Raw genomic sequence first — 20,507 nt, 5'->3', positions numbered from 1 at the left:
TTTCCCTTTGATGGACTATAAAATACCCCCACAATGTCGGATTTTGCTCTTTCTTATGGAGATACAAACTTTTTATCCATAATGTATTCTTCGAAAATGTGTATTACGTGCACTCCTATAGAAAAAATACATGATTAACTGATAGATGTGACAAAAGAGACAGTTTAAGAAACATATACCAAAGTAATGGGTAGAGTTGTTCACAAGCGACATCACACATCTTTGTTAAATTGCCAATGGGATGATCTACATTACAATTGTGATCTAAGCTTCAAATGGTGGTAACTCTCATATTTTTTCAATTTTTCTCAAACTTTTGTTGATCTGTTTCTTTGATATTTTTTGTTCAAAGCAATCTCGTTCAAAAGGTTTATTTTTTTCTTAAAGGACAATAAAAATGTCAAGCTGGATATCTATAAGGCACTATAACACATACTTTTTATACATCAAAGTACAGATTTATCATTAACCAAGTCACCCAATTATATCACACATAATGCACATCCTCAATGCTGGTCAAGCTTTAATAAACATTCATATCCTACTGCCTGGCTGCTAAATGAAAATATTAACAAATGATGTTTTACTAAAAAATTGCTTTACATGTATATGTATCTTAATTTGAGCACACTACCAGAAAACAAGGGAATCTCCCATATTTTCCTCTATTTTATTTTATTTATTTATTTACCACTTGTGGGATGAACACCCCATCAGCAAATGTTGTATTTTGTAGTGGTCCATAATTTTTAATTAATTACTTAATGATTTCAAACAATTTCTATTAACTTATTGACTTCTGAATTCACTCTGTTTTAAAAGCCAAAGGTACATATTCTACCCTAATCCATTATACTCAATATTTGAATTTAATATGGTGGGTATTACATAAAGAGATATTCTATATATTTACATTTCCAATAGACTGATTCTTTTTTGTACAATGTTTGCCCTAGTTTTAGATAAATAATTAACATACATGTAACTAACCTGTATCTGATCCTGTTGTATGATCAATGAATTTATCGTTGCCATGGGGAACGTCAACACCTGCATCACGTGACCAATCAAAATCATCCGTAGAGGGCTCCTGTAACCATCCGCAGAACCCAAGCTCAAAATCACAGGTTCCTTGGATATAATGCAGAAAGAAGAGCATAAATCACAAGGATTTTGTACGTTACACATCAAACAGTGTCCAACAATGACAATTACACTCTGTAACAACAGGCTAAATTGTCGCTAATGTTTAAGCATTAACAAGTCACTGTTTGTGTTGATCAATTTGCAATAAACAGTGGATTCATTTTTCGAACCTTGGAAAAACGTATAGTGTATGCATTCATTATTGGATTCTATAATAATAATAATAATAATAGCCAATTTTTATAAAGCGCTTTTTCCCAGAATGGCCCAAAGCGCATTACAGCATATTATTACCCCGGTCATTGGATTCATTTCAATCCCGCACGAAAAGTGCACAATTTCCACTCCCTGGGGAGCATTCCTTGCATTCATCGCAGCCTCATTATGGCGCTGGCAAAATCAAACATACAATATCTTTCGCATCCTACCGGGTACCCATTTAGCACCTGGGTCGAGAGTGGCAAAGTGTGGATTAACGCCTTGCCAAAGGACGCTAGACCGCAGTGGGATTCGAACACACGACCCTCTGTTTACAAGGCGAGAGTCAGAACCACTACACCACGGCTCTTCCACGTTCTATTCTATCAATTTATGTGCTGAATTAAGCGTAACTGAGGATGAAATCTGCATGAACCATAATGTTTGAAACCACAGATATCAAACAATCATTGTGATTGTAGTTTATTATGCCTGCAACATTATTTAGACATTACTTACTTGTTGGTGGGCATAAGCCATCAGTAATGGTGATAACATCAACAGCTAAATCCCCAGAATCAGATGACCCACGTATACCTTCAAAGACCAACTGAAATCAGAAAAATCTTCCTTTTAATGTAATGTTTGGTTGATGATACCTGCACTACATAGATCATTATCATGAGAAGCTTTAGGTAAATTTTTTGTTCCTACTCAGAAAAAGTGAAAATGTAAAATTTGAAGAAAGAGAAACAAAACTATGACTTCTAAGTGCAGGTGAGATTGAGGATTAATCAGAAAATGTACAAGTGGAAATCAATTGGAGTTTAGATCACTCTTCATGATTCAAATTATCCAATTACCATACACGAATGACTACAGGCGTATAATGAAGCAAAGGATTCTTATTAAGTATTCAGAATAGAATTTAGAAATTATGGATCTAATAAGTCAGATAATTGGAAACATCCACAAATACTATCATTATTCTGTTGTACCCTTTAACTCTTTAACACTTAATGAGCCATTCACTGTAATTAGCAAGTGCCACTTTTTTCAAAGGGTCTATATTTAAATGGTTATTCATAAAAAAAGAGAATCACTCATGAGACAATAATGTTAAACCTCTTGACCATAAGCTGAACTGAACAATGGAATCACTTATGCATGCAATGTATTCCTCAAAATTCAATAGGCATAACAACAGCTGTATGACCATTGCACAAAAATGTGTTCGTGGCACTCCATTGGATTCACAGATATGTGTTAATGGCACGTTAGGGGTTAAGATGCACATTTCCTCAAAATATACAATGAATGGAATTGATTGAAGCTATAAGATTTTTACTGGACAACAAACCTCATTTTGTATGACAAATAAATAGTTATATCACTTATTATAATAGACCTTAAGTCCAATCCCTTTCACATAGTAATACTCCTTGATCGATTTTGAATTTGATACATTTTCACCTACATGTACATGTACCTCTTATTGAAATGAGGAGGAAATTTATGATGAGTACACATATTCAAATAGCTAAGGAAACCCCCCCAAAAATCACTAAGATTTTGTAAGGGTACCTAGCACTTAAAGAGAAACACTGTCATAAACGTATGGTGTCAGAGTACACTGCGGTCTAAAAATCTATGTCTCGTATTCTGAAGTCTGTGCTAAAATTATGGAAAGCCAAAAGTGTCAAAATTTTCATTAAGTTGTAAGTTTCATATATATTTATTGTGCTCTTTCCTGATTCTTCAATGGTGGAGACAATAATCTATGCATGCTTCCTAGACAATTATGAATGATTTGAGAGCCAAATGAGCTGAAATATGATATATCTACTGTTAATGATTTATGTAACAATTAGCTAGCCATCCTTAAACCACAACTTTATACCTGAGTTTAAACCTGACTTAAGAATATGGGCCTATGAGGATAAAGGCGAATGAGTGATTCATGAGGCGAGCCCTCTACCACCTAGCCACAAACTCTGATAGTTATTAACTTGATACAGATGTTAACATTAAATTAAAAACAAAGTAAAGACAAAGGTGATAAACTTACGTGGAACTCAACATCGTTGGATACAACGTTGACAAAGGCTTCATTCCATACGTTCCCCATGTCTGTGCCTCCTTTAGAGAATAATATCTCTGTAGATCCCCCTCCTCCAACCAATATTACATTGAGTGTTCCCATACCACTACCATACATGTGATAGTAGAACTGAAGACAGAAGATACCTTCACCTGAGGGTACCATTGTTGGTGATTGGAGTCTAGTCACCTGACCTTCAGTTTGGCTGGTAGCTTCTAGGTAGATGTAATAACCTGGCGGATCAATTGGAGATGATGAAGCGAATATCACTTATATACCAAATTATCATAATAATAATATGTCCATTTATATAGCACAGTTTTTATGTGCATATACTCAACTGCGCTTTGGTACTTGGTATCATATTATTACCCGGCTGTAGCTGAGCCGCCATATTAATAGGCGCTAAAGCGTTCAAGGAATTAATCCTACCGGGTCCCCGTTCACCTGACCTGGGTCGAGTGCGGCACAATATGGATAAATTTCTTGCCGAAGGATATTACGCCATGGCTGGGATTCGAACCAACGACCTTCTGTTTCAAAGTCGAAAGACTAATCCACTGGGCCATAACGCTCCACGTATGATTATCATGATTTGAGCAGGGCAATTGTTTCTACTACAGCTCTGCTCAAAGGTTATCACTATATAGAACAAAATAAACCCAAGCAATAAAACAAACAGCAAATATTCTCTTATTCAGGCAACAATATAAACTATTACCCATCCACGATTAGCCTTGTCCTTCAGTCTCAGGAGAAAATAGTAGCCTATAGTTTTAATAATTTTTAATAATGCCCTCATGAGCTGTCAATATTTTATATATATCCTTATCTTCCCAGATTGTAGTCCATCTAAAATGCTTATTTTGGTCTGCATGATTTGTCTTGGCAGTATGAAAGCAGATTGCACACAGTATTGATATCTGGTAAATGCTGTATCTCATAGGCTCCTGTACAAAACTTGCTGTTCAATATGATGCCATATTGCACAAACTAATGTGCAATAGGTAACACACGTTAATAAGTATTGCGGTATAATACACCATTACAAATCACATCGTTCAGACCTACATACAAGTACCCTTCTATGACGAAAAAAAAAAGAAGTGGGAAAATATTAACTGATACTTATTATGAGAAACCTACAACCCAAAGACAAGGAGAGGAAACCTGAGTAGTAGGCAGGGTTGAGTAGATGAGAGAAAAAAGGCTTCAGTCAGCAAGTATGTGTGTGTATTTGAGTTTTGTCAGACGTGTATCAATCAGGTATGATTATTTACGTCTGGGACCGACCTTTAACGTCACCATCCGAAAGACGTGATCAAGGCTCGAACCTCAAACCTCTGCATCAATTTGTAACTTCCCCACAGCTTGGAATACAGGCGCACGCCACAACGCCCAAGTAGAGTGGTAGCAGGAACTTTCTTATCCTTCTGGTTTACAGTCTTTTTAAAGACAACACTCATTTTAAAAAGAATACTCTACTCTCAAACCTCAACTTTCTCACCTTTCCAATTCACCTCCAATTCTATTCACTTTTCTTATGTCAGTTCCTCCACCGTAAACATCTTTCACGATTGCTTATACCACCATGCAAACCTACAAACATTATCTGAGGTCAGTGGAATGATAGGAAACCATGGAAACAGAAATACCAATACGGTGGTAGATTACCATGCTGATAATAGAAAAGTCTCTTACCTGTTCCAGAGTAATCAGTATCAGGTCCTGAGGTGGATGAACTAGTCTGGCCTTTATTTAGTATCCAATTAAAATCATCAGTCCGGTCTTGAGTCCAACTACATAGACTATTATCATCAAAGTCACATGACAATGGTTGGAGTCCGACTGATGGATCGGCTAGAGGCGGTTGAACTATAATCAAATAAAAAAAATACATGATCCGGTCTGAATATTAGAAGAACTATTGAGGATACAATAGTTGGGCACATTGTTAGAAATAAGAGTCACGTCTTCCCCGATGGACTCATGCAAGCGGCCTTCTAATCCTAATATTTCATCTTATATACAGTAATGGAGAATTCAGCTAGGAAAGATGCACAATTATATTGTTTATTGAGAAAGTGGGCAAAGTTCAAGAGATCTGACTTCAATGCCTTACTCTATCCAGATGGACAGTAGCATAATAAATAAAAAATATCAAGAGAACACACTTTTTTGTATAAGATTTCCTAAACTTCCTGAATGAAAGAGGCAAACTAAATTTAAGGAACATTTACGGTGCAAATTAAATTTAGTTATAGCGGGGCGGAAAATAGAGATTTGTTTCCTTTGGTAAAAAGTTTGTTTGCCTTCATGCACTGTTTACGTTCAATGATGCTTTAATTTCAGTTGCTAGTTTTTCTGGGCCAGGCTCACACTTGGAATGTGGAAGTGAGAGAGAATGCAATTTGGCTGGTGTTTAGGCATACGGATTGTCTGGGATTTAGGATTAGTATTTTTGGGGTATTAGTGGAATTGGAAGACTGGAATTGAATACTGAATTAGAATTTATGGACAGTCCAGCTGAACTTGAATATTTTCAAATATCAAAATACTAAATATTAAATATCCAGTGCTCCCCTTATCATAATACCAGTGCTGACAACCGCGAAAATTATGCTACCCTCTCCTTTTTTTGGGGGGAGGGGCATAATTTGAATCCAATGCTCAAAATCCATGCCCCCCTCCCCCGATCTATAACCCGTGTGCTAATGGAGACATCAGTTAAAGAGAAATACCAGTAGCTGCAGTAAACACTGATTTCATGAGAAAGTCTGTAAAACAAGGCTTAATTGTCAGTATATCATCGAGGATCTAGATCTGGTACAGTTACATATACTGAACTTTGTGAAATCTATACTGAAAAATGTTCACACTGAAGATCACCAACACAGGTATGCGCACATGGGACAGTGTATAAGTGGGGCCCGACGCTTTACCTGAATCCTGTGCTTATTTGCTGATTTCTCAGCAATTACACAATTTCTTCCAGAATCCTTTGGCACATATGTTTTATTCGTACAAACAGACACTTTGGTGGTCATTTAATTTGATTCTGTACGAACTCATTTTGATATCGTTACCAAAACTGGAATTTACCTTTAAACTAAATTTATTACTATTATCAACTACTAAGATGGATTGTACTTTGAGTACTTACTTTCACAACCACCACTGTCAATGAAGATATCATCTAAAGCCATGTCTGATTTACTTGAGCCAACGATACCAACAAAATAAATCTAATATACAAAGACAAAGAAATAATAAATGGGTTAAACACAATGCATGATTCCCTGTGAATTTTTTTTTATATATAGGAAAAATATGGCTGTAAAAATGTAAATATTGCTTACTTTGCATTGTCTGGTCTTAGAAATTGCTTTCATTTAGCCAATTATCCCAACTTTAGAACATCAATTCACATAAAGACTTAACTGTACTAACTCATATCCTGCTGGAATTACTGAGCTTGTAGTAAGACTAGGTTATGTGTTTGTATTTATATTGTTGTACTCTTTTTATCAATGATGACCTTGGAAATGATCAGGAACGGACTGAAAATTTGTTATAGATGAACACGAGAGTCATAAAAGTGCATCTTCAAAGATGAGTTAACTAATACCCTTTCATAAACCCATCCTCCAATTAGCCGCCTAAGAAAAATGCGGATAATTCAATAAAAATTGCGTTCACAAACTCCGAAAATAATCCTCACTATTTTTACGAGCGCCTCCCCCTGAAAAAGGCGCTCGTAATTATCTGTATTATTTGGAAATGCGTTCATAAAGTCAAAATCTGGTCTGGATGCCGCTATTATGAGGATAATTGCAGCATCACAATAATGCGAATAACTCTGGTCCTCCTCCGATTTTACGACCAAATTATGCTGCTATTAGCCGCATAATTGGGTTTATGAAAGGGGTATAAAATGGGAGTATTTACAAGACAAGAGGACGGAGAATCGCCTCAATTTCTTGTTCAAAGAGGCTCATTACCTAATCTCATTAAACATCAATCAGGTATAGCTCCAAAATCCCTTACTTCAGCCACAAGTCAAGGAAATAGGGCCAACAAAGTCCTTATACAAAATGATATTAGATTAGAACTCTCGTCCCCATGTTACTAAAAATACCTCTGACCTTGCAAAGTTCAAAACGTTTATAAACCTAGAATAAATGGTAGAACAGCAGTGTTTCCAAGATATCCTGCACATCAATACATCATTAGCCTAATAGGCAATTATTTGTGTAATATCAACAAAACAAGTAGAGAAAAGCTCTTCACAGGTGCTCCCAGCTATGGGAATAACTTCTCAATCATTTATCTTTTTTTTTTTAGCTTTCACTTTTGCATTTTACACGATAACATACAAAAGAAATACGGACTTACCTGGCTTGCATAGTCAAAGTCAATTGTAACCTGTCCATACAGCCACTCATATGATGAAGGGGATTGACTACCAACCATACGCCATAGATCATTCCCAGTGACTACTAGTATAGTTGAGTTGGATGTATACACCAGGAGTTCCCCCATACCATTACCAATCATATGATACCAGAATTGAAGGCAGTGAAGACCGGTCAGATCAGGGACACCAAGGAAGAGAAAGGCCTCATCTCCTGATCCCTGGGGATAGCTGGACTCCGTGTAGACATAGAAACCTAGGAATGGATGAAATTAAGTCATTGGCCCTTATTCTGAAGTCGGGTTTAACTTAAACTCAGGTTTAAAGTTGTAGTTTACGTATAGGAAGCCAAAAGTATCAAATATTTTATTAAGTTGTATGTTTTGTGTTTACTGTGCTCTTTCCTGATTCATCGATGGTGAAGATAATCATCTGTTTAAACTTCCTAGACAATTATGAATGATTTGAGAGCCAAATGAGCTGAAATATGAAATTTTTATTGTGAGTGATTTATTTAACAATTGGCTACCTCTATTGTGAGTGATTTATGGAACAATTGGCTATCCATACTTAAACCACAAATTTAAACTTTTAAAATTCATAGCGCACACAGCTTTTTAAGGAATTACTTCCTACCGGTACCCATTTACCTCACCTGGGTTGAGTGCAGCACATTCTGAGACAACTTATTGGATACCAAAAAGTGCATTATAAGCATTTATTCATCTGACACTAATTCATAAAGCATTCATGATGAAATAACAAAAAAACATGACTTCCATGACAAAAAAATGTCTAATGATAAAATGAAATGTCTCTAATGACAAAGATAATGTTGATAATTGCTCTTTAAGACAGTCTATTATCCTTTCTTTAAAGTTTGATACTTACCATCCACAGTATTAGTGGTATGATCAACATTAGGTCCTGTTCCTGAGTCTGTAGTAGATCCTTGATTCCTTAACCAATCAAAATCATCTCCTGGAATGTTCTGCCAAGCACACATTCCATTCTCAAAGTCACAGGCACCTGTTGAAAAATGTATTTGATTATTCATCCATTAATTAATTTATTTATTTATTTACCTAATTATTTATTCATTTATCTATCTATTCATTTATTCATCAAACATTTTTAGACAGGATGATATTTTCAGATAATATAGACAGTTTTTTAACCCTGTGAGTGATAAGAGTGATATAGGTATAATCAACAAAACATTCAAGGCATGAAAATACAATAACACTTTGCACGCTAACCTTATTCAATGAAAATGTGTCAAGAATAGAAGAATGGGCCCATTTGATTTATATATCTAAATATCAAAAGGAATGCATATTTAAAAAAACAGCTTTCCCAATTTTTTTCTTCTGGAAACCTATGAATAAGATTAAGAAGTTATCATCTCAAAACAAAATATGAAGTGAAATTGGACGTTAAATATGCAAATATTTTTCACAAATGAATTTGCATTTTCTATTCATAAAAAGTAAAACAAATTATTATTTCAGGACATTTATTTTTATACTAACTTGAAGTTTATGTTCTAAAGAATGCGCGTAACACACTTAGGCAAGATCACACAAACAGCAAATGGGATCAGAAGGGTGTCATCATGGCCTCACCCCAATACAATTTAAACAGCCAAGTTCTTTTAAAATAAAAAGTCAACAGTCAAACTCCAGCATAACAAAATATGAAAATCCAAAGATAAAGGTAATATATATTTTCAAAGATAGATGTATATATGAATATTCAAAGACAAAAGTTGTATGAAAATTCAACAATAAATGTTAAATGATTATTCAAAGAAAAATGTAATGTGAATATTCAAAAATAAAAAAAATTAATATTCAAAGTTAATGTTATATGAATATTCAAAAAGAATATATTATGAATATTCAAAATAAATTTTATATGACTATTCAAAGATAATGTAATATGAATATTCAAAGATAAAACTAATGTAAATATTTGAAGATCAATGTACCTCTTGGTTCACAAGATCCTTTTTTATAGTCAATTTCATCAATGGCAATATCACCGGCTGACCCTTGACCTACGACCCCTTCAAAAATCAACTTGTAAGTCACAAATTTGGTGATATTAAAAACATCATAGAACCAGACATCTCCCAGGTTTGTACCACCAAGACTCCAAATAGGGGTGTCATCACCATCAATCTGGGAGGGGAAAAATAAAGTCAGATGTAGCCTCCTGGCTGGAAATAATTATAACAATAATAATATGCAACATTTATATAGCGCTTGATTCAATTTTTTCAAAGCGCTGCATACTATTACCCCGGCTTTAGCACGGCTACCCAGATTGGGCGCATCAAGCATTCAAGGAATATGATTCAAACAGATGGCCTGGTATGTAGTTATTTCAATTCAACTTTGAAGGTTCTTCAGGTGGGGATTGAACCCTTAACCTTTAAAGGGTTCACACAAAAATGACCTTGGTTCAATACTTATTTACGTATTGTTTAAAATGCAAATGTTCTTATCATATAAGTACAAATATTTATCATATAGGTAAAAATATATATCATATAAGTAAACAGGACATTAGAATTGCCTCAAATGCTTTAAATTGAAGAACTTTAGTCATTCTCGACAGACCATGATTGTTTTTTTGCCCACATTGTCCTGTTTCTCCCGATTTTCTTAAGAATTGTATGATATTGATCAGGACAACAATCTGCATGAAATGAAATATACATACATGTAAATTGATTCTTAAATATTACATATTTATAGCCTACCTCTATTCTATAAAAAAAATACACATATTACTTGTGGAAGAAAGAATGAAAATCCTAAGTTGAATTGCGTGTTACATATGCAAATGTTTCTCACAAATGAATGTTGATATTATATTCACAAGAATTAAAAACCAATTCTTTAGGATTTTTCTTTTATACTGGCTAGTATTTCATGATGTAAAGAATGTGCATACCAAATTTCAGCACAATCGCAAAAAGGTCTAGATCATTCTAGGAAAGAGTGACGGTCAATATGTGTATTTTGGGATGATGTACATGAAATGGTAATTAGATTTGTACTTACATATATATTAAGTTGACCAATGTTATCTCCAAACATGTGATAATAGAAGCTCCAACAAAGTTCAGTTTTACCATCAGAAGGGTCAAGATCTGGTGTCATTATTCTAGCCATGTCTCCTGATGTTTGCTCACTTGCATCAATGTATAAATAATGACCTAATACAAATGATCCAAGAAATTGGACAATTCCATATCACAATAAACATAGTAGGAACTTGATGAAATTATTTGTGTCTGTTTCCAGTTCTTAAATGAAAATTTCTAAAGATCTCCATCATGAAGAGAAATAAAAACGGAGAGAATGGGGTTATACACTTACAAAAATACATGTAGTTTGAATTTTTCATTGATTGGGCTTTGAGAAAAATAATATCAATAAGTCTTGCATTTTCATATGGACATATTTGTCATTGTATAACAATATTTATATCATTTTTTTTCTATTATCATAATTATTATCATAATTTCATCACAAATTGTCATCATTATCATTCTATCATTATTGCTGGTTAATATTGCTATCTAATTGTGATAATGCAAAATTTAACAGAAAACTTGTTAGAGATGCAATTCAAAGAGGTTTCTTTCTCATTGAAAACCACATCAGCTAAAGTTTCCATCATTTTGGGACTTATTGCAATTGAGTGTATGAATATTAGAACGACTGAGGTCCATGAAAGTTCATATATCAAGAAAACAGAATGATTTTTGGGTATGTCCAGTTAAGATTTGGGTCAGTTCCTCATTCGTTAGGGAACTTTGGATGGAAGTCAGGATATGAATTAAATACAATATACGCTCATTTATAAGCATATCTATCCCATATGGACTTATGTGCCCCTTCTTTGAATAAATGCATTATTCAATGATTTGGTAAGACAAGCAGGACTCTACAAAAGCTTTATGAACATCGCCCTCTACTGTTACCTGTCGATGTCCCTGTAGTAACATCCAAGGCAGGTCCAGTGTAGGGAGTTTGAGTAGAGCCAGTTCCCCAAGACCAATCAAAGTTGTCTGAATTAAGCTGCACATAGCCACATAGATCTTCAGACTCAAACGTACACTCATGTACTCCTGGGAACATACAAAATATACTTTATAATTATAATTATAATTATACCAATACAATCCCCAGAAGTTGATTCGGAAGAAAGTGAGAAAACTTCAATAAGCATAGCCCTTGGATTTTCCTCAAAATCTATAAGATTTGAAATAAGACAGATGTGATTGAAAGATACATTTATTGATCACAAAAACATACTGAATATCAAACATTAACATAAAGAAATATGAAACTATGATCACAATGCTACATTGTTTACCTCAGTAGACAAAAGCTGTCAATGCAGCTTTCTGCAATGCATATTTTCTTTTTACAACCATTACTTAGCTCTGATGTTCAGACCAAAAGTTGCGAAAAAAACATCATTTCATATACAAACTGAGTACAAAATTCGCATATGTTTGAATATTGGGGCATTGCAAGAAACTTGCGATCAATTGCAAGTTTATTTTCGTTCCTGAAATCAAGCATATGCCGTGCAATTAATAGCAAATTTGCAATTGATTGCTAATCTGCTTTATGAAACAAGAAGTTTAATCTGATTTTCGAAAGTTAAAAGTGATTAACCAACTGTAAAATTGCAACAGAATATTTGCGATTGATTGCAAATATTTTCTTGCAACACCCCTATGTTTACTAAACATGATTGAAATTAACTGTTGTTGAGACATTTCTGATTATCATAAAGCTGACAGATTTTTATCAAGAACCAACAAAATTAAATTTACATCTGTATGTCGTACATATTATCATTCATCACGTGAATGTTCATGTTCTACCATATTCAGATTTAAGAAAATATTAAAAGCAAAATATGAATAAGCAAAATCCAAAACTACACAAATCTGGCAAGGTTCCTTATAATGCAACATTGTGAGAAGTGAAATCTTGTAATTTATTCCATCTTGAATGATTAACATATAAATTAACTACTCAATACATTGAAATAACAATAATTACATGTACACATCAAGTACTTTTTTCTCAAAACATATTAGTTTTTCGATACAAATAAAATGAAAAGCTAATTTATTTTCTGTTCTATTGTTATCTCAAAAGGTATATTTTAAAACTAGTTATTTGCCACCAGCCACCCCAAAACTGTCAAAATTTGAAATTGTCAAGCTGAAAAAAAAATTAAGATACAAGAGTTTCTTTAACACAGTTTTTGTAGACTGCTTGGAAGTTTCACCCAGATCCTTGAGTAAACCCAGAACTTCAAACCTTATTTTCTGTTTTGAAGCTGTTTCAGAGCTTCTTCTGCATTCAATTATGCCCTCGGTTGAATTAGTTTTGATAGATTTTCAATGTTATATATGATTCGAAAGCTTTGGATATGTTTTTTTTCTTCAAACTCAACTAAATCCTCAAAATTTATTTTGTGTGATTTTTTGTTGATTTTCGGATGGTTGGTCACATTTATAACATACAGTCAATGAGAGCCTACCTACACTGTTGGTCAGTTCACTCTCTCTTTTAAAGAATAAATTAATTGTTCCTACCTTGACAGTTTCCAGAATATATTGTGACGTCATCTAAAGCCATGTCACTGTAATAATCCACACCCAGAACACCTTCAAACACAATCTACAAAGAAATGAAAGATGCTTACATTTTTATTTATTTACTTTTATTTTATATATTTTATTGATATATTCATATTCCTCAAATCATCAAAGTACATTTCGTAATAAATCATTTTTTCAATGAAAAAATGGATCAACTGCATAACACATGCAGGATTTAAACGTAAATGAAAAAAAGTGGAGGGGCCTACTAAAAAGCAAAGCTTGTAAAATGTAGACCCCTATCAACATTTTATACAAGGGTAATGTAATATAAGAAGAGTAAAAATAATCAGCAAAAATCTATAAATCTATATAGATATAAACACTATAACACAAATGTATAGACACTATATACAAAATTAAATATTGACTTTGAAAATAAATCAGCTCTACCATGGATAAGTATGAAGTTCACAAAATATTTGATTAAATCAATAAGAATTCAGAAGAAATTATTTGATAAGTAATTTAAATCAGTTCAGATTAGCTGCCTCTTTTATTACTCTGTTCAGAGAATTCCAGATTTTTGATCCTGTGAAAAATACAGTTTTGCTAAAAAATATTTTTTCTACTTGTAGGTAAGTGATAGGCATTTGACTGTCTCATATCATATGAATGCAAAGTATTGTTTCTCATAAATTTGGAAACATAAACAAAATTAAGGTTACAAATGAAAATGCATAATTCAAACAGATGGAATGAAAAATTAGGAATGATTTCTGTATAGCACTAGAAAGCCCTTCCCCCATCCTTTTACAAGGCTACATGTGTATGCCTTACCTGAAAATCTTGGGATGACTGATAATTAACTTGCCCATGTAACCATCTGTCAGAATGATCCCCTGATCTGGTCCAGAGGGCGCCCTTCAGGTCGTCACCAATCTTTGGTTTGATATTGAGTGTACCCATATTAGAACCATACATATGATACCAGAAATCAATGCACACTGTAGGCATTGATGAGGCAGGGATGGAAGTTGATTCTAGATGGGCTATGGTTCCTGGTGCTTTGTTAGTAGCCTCTGTGTAGATATATGCTCCTATAAAATAAATGATATACAAAGAGATACAATTGATCAAATCAATTGTAACTATGGAAATCCCAATATCATAACCTTCTACAGGAAATTTGCAAAATGCCCTTTGTAAACAAAAGAGAACACACAAAATTCTCAAGAAATCTATGAATTTATATATAAGTATACATCATATCTAGGAAAATTTTTTTGAACCAAAATGCATTGTATATGTTGACGTTGCTGGCCGTCCATAATTGCGATTGATTGGATCAATTGCATCTTTTTGTAAGACGGGCCCAAGGTGTTTGCTGTATCATGCTCAAGTGAAGATGAGGATGATGGAAAGAGAATGCAAGAAAGTCATATTGTAAAGATGAATAGAGCCCTCATGATTTCCACTGTATTTTTCAATAGTCAAATCTTGCCGACTGAAAAAGTGTTTTCCAAGAAACTTTTGTGTTCTTCCTATTTTCTGAGAAATTTATCATGTTTTTCATATTGTGGACAATTTGAAACTTAAGCTTTCATCAAAGAATATATTATGGTTAGCTCACCTTCACCAGTAGTATGATCCTGTGATGGACCAGTATCATATGAACTAGTTCTACCTTTATGTCTAGTAGATATAGTGGTATGCTTACCTTCACCAATAATGTGATCTTGTGATGGACAGGTATCATATGAACTAGATCTACCTTTATGTCTAGTAGATATAGTGGTAAGCTTACCTTGACCGGTAGTATGATCTTGTGAAGGACCAGTATCATATGAACTAGTTCTACCTTTTTGTCTCGTCCAGTTCATATCATCATCCAAAGACTGTATGTAGGTGCAGAAATTCAATTCAAAATCACAGCTGTAAGGGTTAGGAGCTGAGAAAAAGAAATCCAGAAGAAAACATTAGAGTCACTAGCCTGAATTCTTAACTCTGGTTTAAAGTTGTGGTGTAACTATGGATGGCCAATTGTGACATAAATCTCTAACAATAAAGGTTCAATATATCAGCTCATATGACTCTCTAATCTGTCTTTACTGTCTGGGAACAGTAAATATGATAGTTGCCATGTAAAAACAATTGATATATTTGGCTTTCCGTAATTTTAGCACAGAGTTAGACCATGGTCCAAGTTAAAGTGGACTTCAGGAAATTGGTCAATGGCCCTAGCTCTGAACTTGGGCTCATTTCAGACTCTAGTGTAATATTGTGACTCTAATCTCTATCAGTACAGGCTCAATTTGCATAAACATAAATAAACATTACATTGTAACATACAGTGTAAACAGAACTAAGACATTTTTATCTTTCTCATAATTAAGCATAAAGTTAGGTAATGACCTAAGTATATCTTCAGGAAACAGGGCACTACAGTAAGTTTATTTCAGTGGTTTTACCCAGAAGGTTAAACTGTAAAAAATCACATCAATAACTGATATCTTACCTGGAGTTGTTGTGGTAGGTGGAAGTGATGTAGTTGGTGGAAGTAAATCAGCTTCTCTAGGTAGTACTGTAAAAGAAAATTTGATAGAAATCAAATATACATGTAGGATCTACATGTATATTATTTTCCTAAAACTTTGCATATAAAATGCATTATAAACAGAAGTTGGTAGTGTCAATATTGTTGGCAGCTATCATAAGAAATTTGAAACCATTTGGGTGTTTAACCGACCAGAACCACAATTCATCTAAAATTTATTTCAAATCTACATCTAAACCATGTGACTTTTTAAAAATCCATTTCAAATCATGCAAAGATTTTGATTTTCTTGCAGATTTATTTAATCACCCCCCTTCTTTTGGGTTTTTGTATTTATGTTTTTGTTTTACTTAGTTTACTTTATTATGATTTATTATTTTTTGTGTTGTTTTGCAAGGCCTTTCTGAAAACCAGCCATTGGCTGAACTTACCCACACAGTCTCCTGGAACAAACAGAAAATCATCCAAAGCAATGTCACCATATATACCAGGCCCAACCGTTCCAGTAAACGCTAGCTAAAATATGAGAGGAAGTAGAGAAATTATAACAGAATAAGAATTTTAGTCCAAAAAGGTTCCTGAAAAAAGCGGGAATGTCATAACATCAATATCAATAAAAATTGTTGTTTAGATTAATGGTACCAGTAATTCATTTTCACAGAAGTCAGAGGTGCATCTGTCACACAAAATCCTGGAAATGAGGGGGGGGTCTTTTCATAAGAATAATAATTTTAGAGAGATACCAAATTTGCCCAACAATCAGTAAAATTACATTATAAATATGAAATCATATAAGAAGATTGATTTTAAACTTTCAATGTTTCCAGAAATGAGAGCTCTGATAATTTACACATTAACACAATCACATCATTTCTTTTGTAGATTATCCATATCAAATATTTTTGTTATGGACCTGATGAGAGATTAACAAAAATCATTACTGAGCAATTGCTTTGAGATGTGAACTCACCATGTTACTCCCTTTGAATGGTATCTGACCTTGAGATGTGAACTCACCATGTTACTCCCTTTGAATGGTATCTGACCTTGAGATGTGAACTTACCATGACACTCCCTTTGAATGGTATATGACCTTGAGATGTGAACTCACCATGTTATACTCCCTTTGAATGGTATCTGACCTTGAGATGTGAACTCACCATGTTACTCCCTTTGAATGGTATCTGACCTTGAGATGTGAACTCACCATGTTACTCCCTTTGAATGGTATATGACCTTGAGATGTCAACTCACCATGTTACTCCCTTTGAATGGTATATGACCTTGAGATGTCAACTCACCATGTTACTCCCTTTGAATGGTATCTGACCTTGAGATGTCAACTCACCATGTTACTCCCTTTGAACGGTATCTGACCTTGAGATGTCAACTCACCATGTTACTCCCTTTGAATGGTATCTGACCTTGAGATGTGAACTCACCATGTTACTCCCTTTGAATGGTATCTGACCTTGAGATGTGAACTCACCATGTTACTCCCTTTGAATGGTATCTGACCTTGAGATGTGAACTCACCATGTTACTCCCTTTGAATGGTATCTGACCTTGAGATGTGAACTCACCATGTTACTCCCTTTGAATGGTATCTGACCTTGAGATGTGAACTCACCATGTTACTCCCTTTGAATGGTATATGACCTTGAGATGTGAACTCACCATGTTACTCCCTTTGAATGGTATATGACCTTGAGATGTGAACTCACCATGACACTCCCTTTGAATGGTATCTGACCTTGAGATGTGAACTCACCATGTTACTCCCTTCGAATGGTATCTGACCTTGAGATGTGAACTCACCATGTTACTCCCTTTCAATGGTATCTGACCTTGAGATGTGAACTCACCATGTTACTCCCTTTGAATGGTATCTGACCTTGAGATGTGAACTCACCATGTTACTCCCTTTGAATGGTATCTGACCTTGAGATGTGAACTCACCATGTTACTCCCTTTGAATGGTATCTGACCTTGAGATGTGAACTCACCATGTTACTCCCTTTGAATGGTATCTGACCTTGAGATGTGAACTCACCATGTTACTCCCTTTGAATGGTATATGACCTTGAGATATGAACTCACCATGACACTCCCTTTGAATGGTAGCTGACCTTGAGATGTGAACTCACCATGTTACTCCCTTTGAATGGTAGCTGACCTTGAGATGTGAACTCACCATGTTACTCCCTTTGAATGGTATCTGACCTTGAGATGTGAACTCACCATGTTACTCCCTTTGAATGGTATCTGACCTTGAGATGTGAACTCACCTTGTTACTCCCTTTGAATGGTATCTGACCTTGAGATGTGAACTCACCATGTTACTCCCTTTGAATGGTAGCTGACCTTGAGATGTGAACTCACCATGTTACTCCCTTTGAATGGTATCTGACCTTGAGATGTGAACTCACCATGTTACTCCCTTTGAATGGTATCTGACCTTGAGATGTGAACTCACCATGTTACTCCCTTTGAATGGTATCTGACCTTGAGATGTGAACTCACCATGTTACTCCCTTTGAATGGTATCTGACCTTGAGATGTGAACTCACCATGTTACTCCCTTTGAATGGTATCTGACCTTGAGATGTGAACTCACCATGTTACTCCCTTTGAATGGTATCTGACCTTGAGATGTGAACTCACCATGTTACTCCCTTTGAATGGTATCTGACCTTGAGATGTGAACTCACCATGTCACTCCCTTTGAATGGTATCTGACCTTGAGATGTGAACTCACCATGTCACTCCCTTTGAATGGTATCTGACCTTGAGATGTGAACTCACCATGTTACTCCCTTTGAATGGTATATGACCTTGAGATATGAAGTCACCATGACACTCCCTTTGAATGGTATCTGACCTTGAGATTTGAACTCACCATGTTACTCCCTTTGAATGGTATCTGACCTTGAGATGTGAACTCACCATGTTACTCCCTTTGAATGGTATCTGACCTTGAGATGTGAACTCACCATGTTACTCCCTTTGAATGGTATCTGACCTTGAATCCAGTTTGTTCGATCCATACTTTGTTGTCCTCTCAATCTCCAAACAAATTCTACAATATGTGTTTCTCTGGGTGCCCTGCAATAAATGTTAGGATGGTAACACTATCATGATATCAAGAGATATAGCAAACAAAGATGAAGAACAATTAGAAAAAAGTAATCGGGTATCACAAACTTGGTTTCAAAAGTTGCATGAGACTTGAAAGTAAAAAGTTCAGTGCACATGCAGCATAGTTAAAGCATTTTGCCCTGTGGATTTATAGTGATAAATGTTGAGGGGGGGAGCCCTTCCCCTGACATTTTAGGATTAATCCTGAAAGGACTGGGCTATTTGAGATGTATTGAGGACTGGGGGGGCCATGATGGCCAACCCTTTTGATTTTGGCCGCTGTTTGCACGATCGCGTGAAAATTTGGCATGCACATTCTTTACCACATAAAAGCTAGTATAAAAAAAATTGAATTTTTTTTATTTATTATGAATAAAATATGCACATTTATTCATGAACAACATATTTGCATATTTAACACCCAATTTCATTTTAAATTTTCTTCTTTTCTTGTAGAGGTCATCTTTGTAAGCTAATTCAAAGGTTTCCACAAAGAAAAGTCGCGAAAAGCCAAATTATTCTTTATGTATTTCTTTGATTTTATCTTTTCATCTTTTTATTTTTCATTGTTTTTTAGTGGAAAATAATACAGACCATTTAAAAAAACGAAATGAAACATTAAATTAATAAGCAGACCAATTACAACTAAAAATAATTACCATTTTATGAATTTCATCACCCATAGACTTTGTACACAAAGTATAAAAATGAGTAATTTTCGGCATGACATTGTCTTGTTAAATATCTCTTGATGCCGCGATGCTATACATGTATGTCATAAATTTGGTATAAAAAGATGAGCAAGACTTCAAAGAAGAGTCATAAAATTTTGCGGCACTATTTTTTTGCATTTTGGAAAATATCGCGTGAAGCGTTGAGGGGGGTCATCATGGCCCCCGAGTCCGTTTAAGGCAAAAGGTTGCACAAAATAACTAGCACATCAATGATGTGGAGCTCATCTTACCTGATCAGTTCAAGTTCGCTAACATCATTTCCAAACATGTGAAACCAGAATATGAAACAGGACATCTCTTCGTCTGTTGTCTCAAACACGTTTGATACATGAGCTACCTCACCAAGCTTTCTAGGATCACTTGTATCAAAGAGCAGATAATAACCTTATAAAGAATATAAAAGATCAAGATGTATAATGAATAGTGTGATCGCTTGTATCAAAGAGATTATAACCTAATAAAGATTATAAAACATCAAGATGTATAATAATAATAATAATAATATAGGGTATTTATATTGCGCACATATCCACCTTGTTAGGTGCTCAAGGCGCTCCTGTATTACCCGGCTAAGCTAG

The 20,507-nt window shown here is 34.6% G+C and overlaps 2 protein-coding genes across 2 annotated transcripts in view; both read right to left on the bottom strand.

The window, feature by feature from the left end:
• Positions 1 to 8,877, bottom strand: part of LOC121417515 (MAM and LDL-receptor class A domain-containing protein 1-like) — a 48,602-nt gene extending 39,725 nt beyond the window's left edge. Inside the window, exons 1-7 of the mRNA XM_041611237.1 lie at positions 8,751 to 8,877; positions 7,841 to 8,115; positions 6,609 to 6,690; positions 5,147 to 5,320; positions 3,413 to 3,678; positions 1,864 to 1,954; positions 991 to 1,131 (exon numbers count right to left, since the gene is read on the bottom strand). Coding sequence (XP_041467171.1) covers positions 991 to 1,131; positions 1,864 to 1,954; positions 3,413 to 3,678; positions 5,147 to 5,320; positions 6,609 to 6,690; positions 7,841 to 8,115; positions 8,751 to 8,865 — 1,144 coding nt within the window. The 5' untranslated portion in view covers positions 8,866 to 8,877. The remainder of the gene's footprint in view (positions 1 to 990; positions 1,132 to 1,863; positions 1,955 to 3,412; positions 3,679 to 5,146; positions 5,321 to 6,608; positions 6,691 to 7,840; positions 8,116 to 8,750) is intronic.
• A 943-nt stretch (positions 8,878 to 9,820) lies between these two features.
• Positions 9,821 to 20,507, bottom strand: part of LOC121417886 (MAM and LDL-receptor class A domain-containing protein 1-like) — a 38,663-nt gene continuing 27,976 nt past the window's right edge. The window contains exons 23-32 of the mRNA XM_041611621.1: positions 20,160 to 20,313; positions 19,051 to 19,162; positions 16,489 to 16,573; positions 16,019 to 16,084; positions 15,308 to 15,451; positions 14,341 to 14,600; positions 13,495 to 13,579; positions 11,857 to 12,003; positions 10,931 to 11,085; positions 9,821 to 10,042 (exon numbers count right to left, since the gene is read on the bottom strand). Of these exons, the coding sequence (XP_041467555.1) occupies positions 9,821 to 10,042; positions 10,931 to 11,085; positions 11,857 to 12,003; positions 13,495 to 13,579; positions 14,341 to 14,600; positions 15,308 to 15,451; positions 16,019 to 16,084; positions 16,489 to 16,573; positions 19,051 to 19,162; positions 20,160 to 20,313 (1,430 nt within the window). The remainder of the gene's footprint in view (positions 10,043 to 10,930; positions 11,086 to 11,856; positions 12,004 to 13,494; positions 13,580 to 14,340; positions 14,601 to 15,307; positions 15,452 to 16,018; positions 16,085 to 16,488; positions 16,574 to 19,050; positions 19,163 to 20,159; positions 20,314 to 20,507) is intronic.

Source organism: Lytechinus variegatus, chromosome 6 (assembly GCF_018143015.1).
Source record: "Lytechinus variegatus isolate NC3 chromosome 6, Lvar_3.0, whole genome shotgun sequence".
In the NCBI taxonomy this organism is placed as follows: domain Eukaryota; kingdom Metazoa; phylum Echinodermata; class Echinoidea; order Temnopleuroida; family Toxopneustidae; genus Lytechinus; species Lytechinus variegatus.
This window is presented reverse-complemented; position numbering and strand designations above follow the sequence as displayed.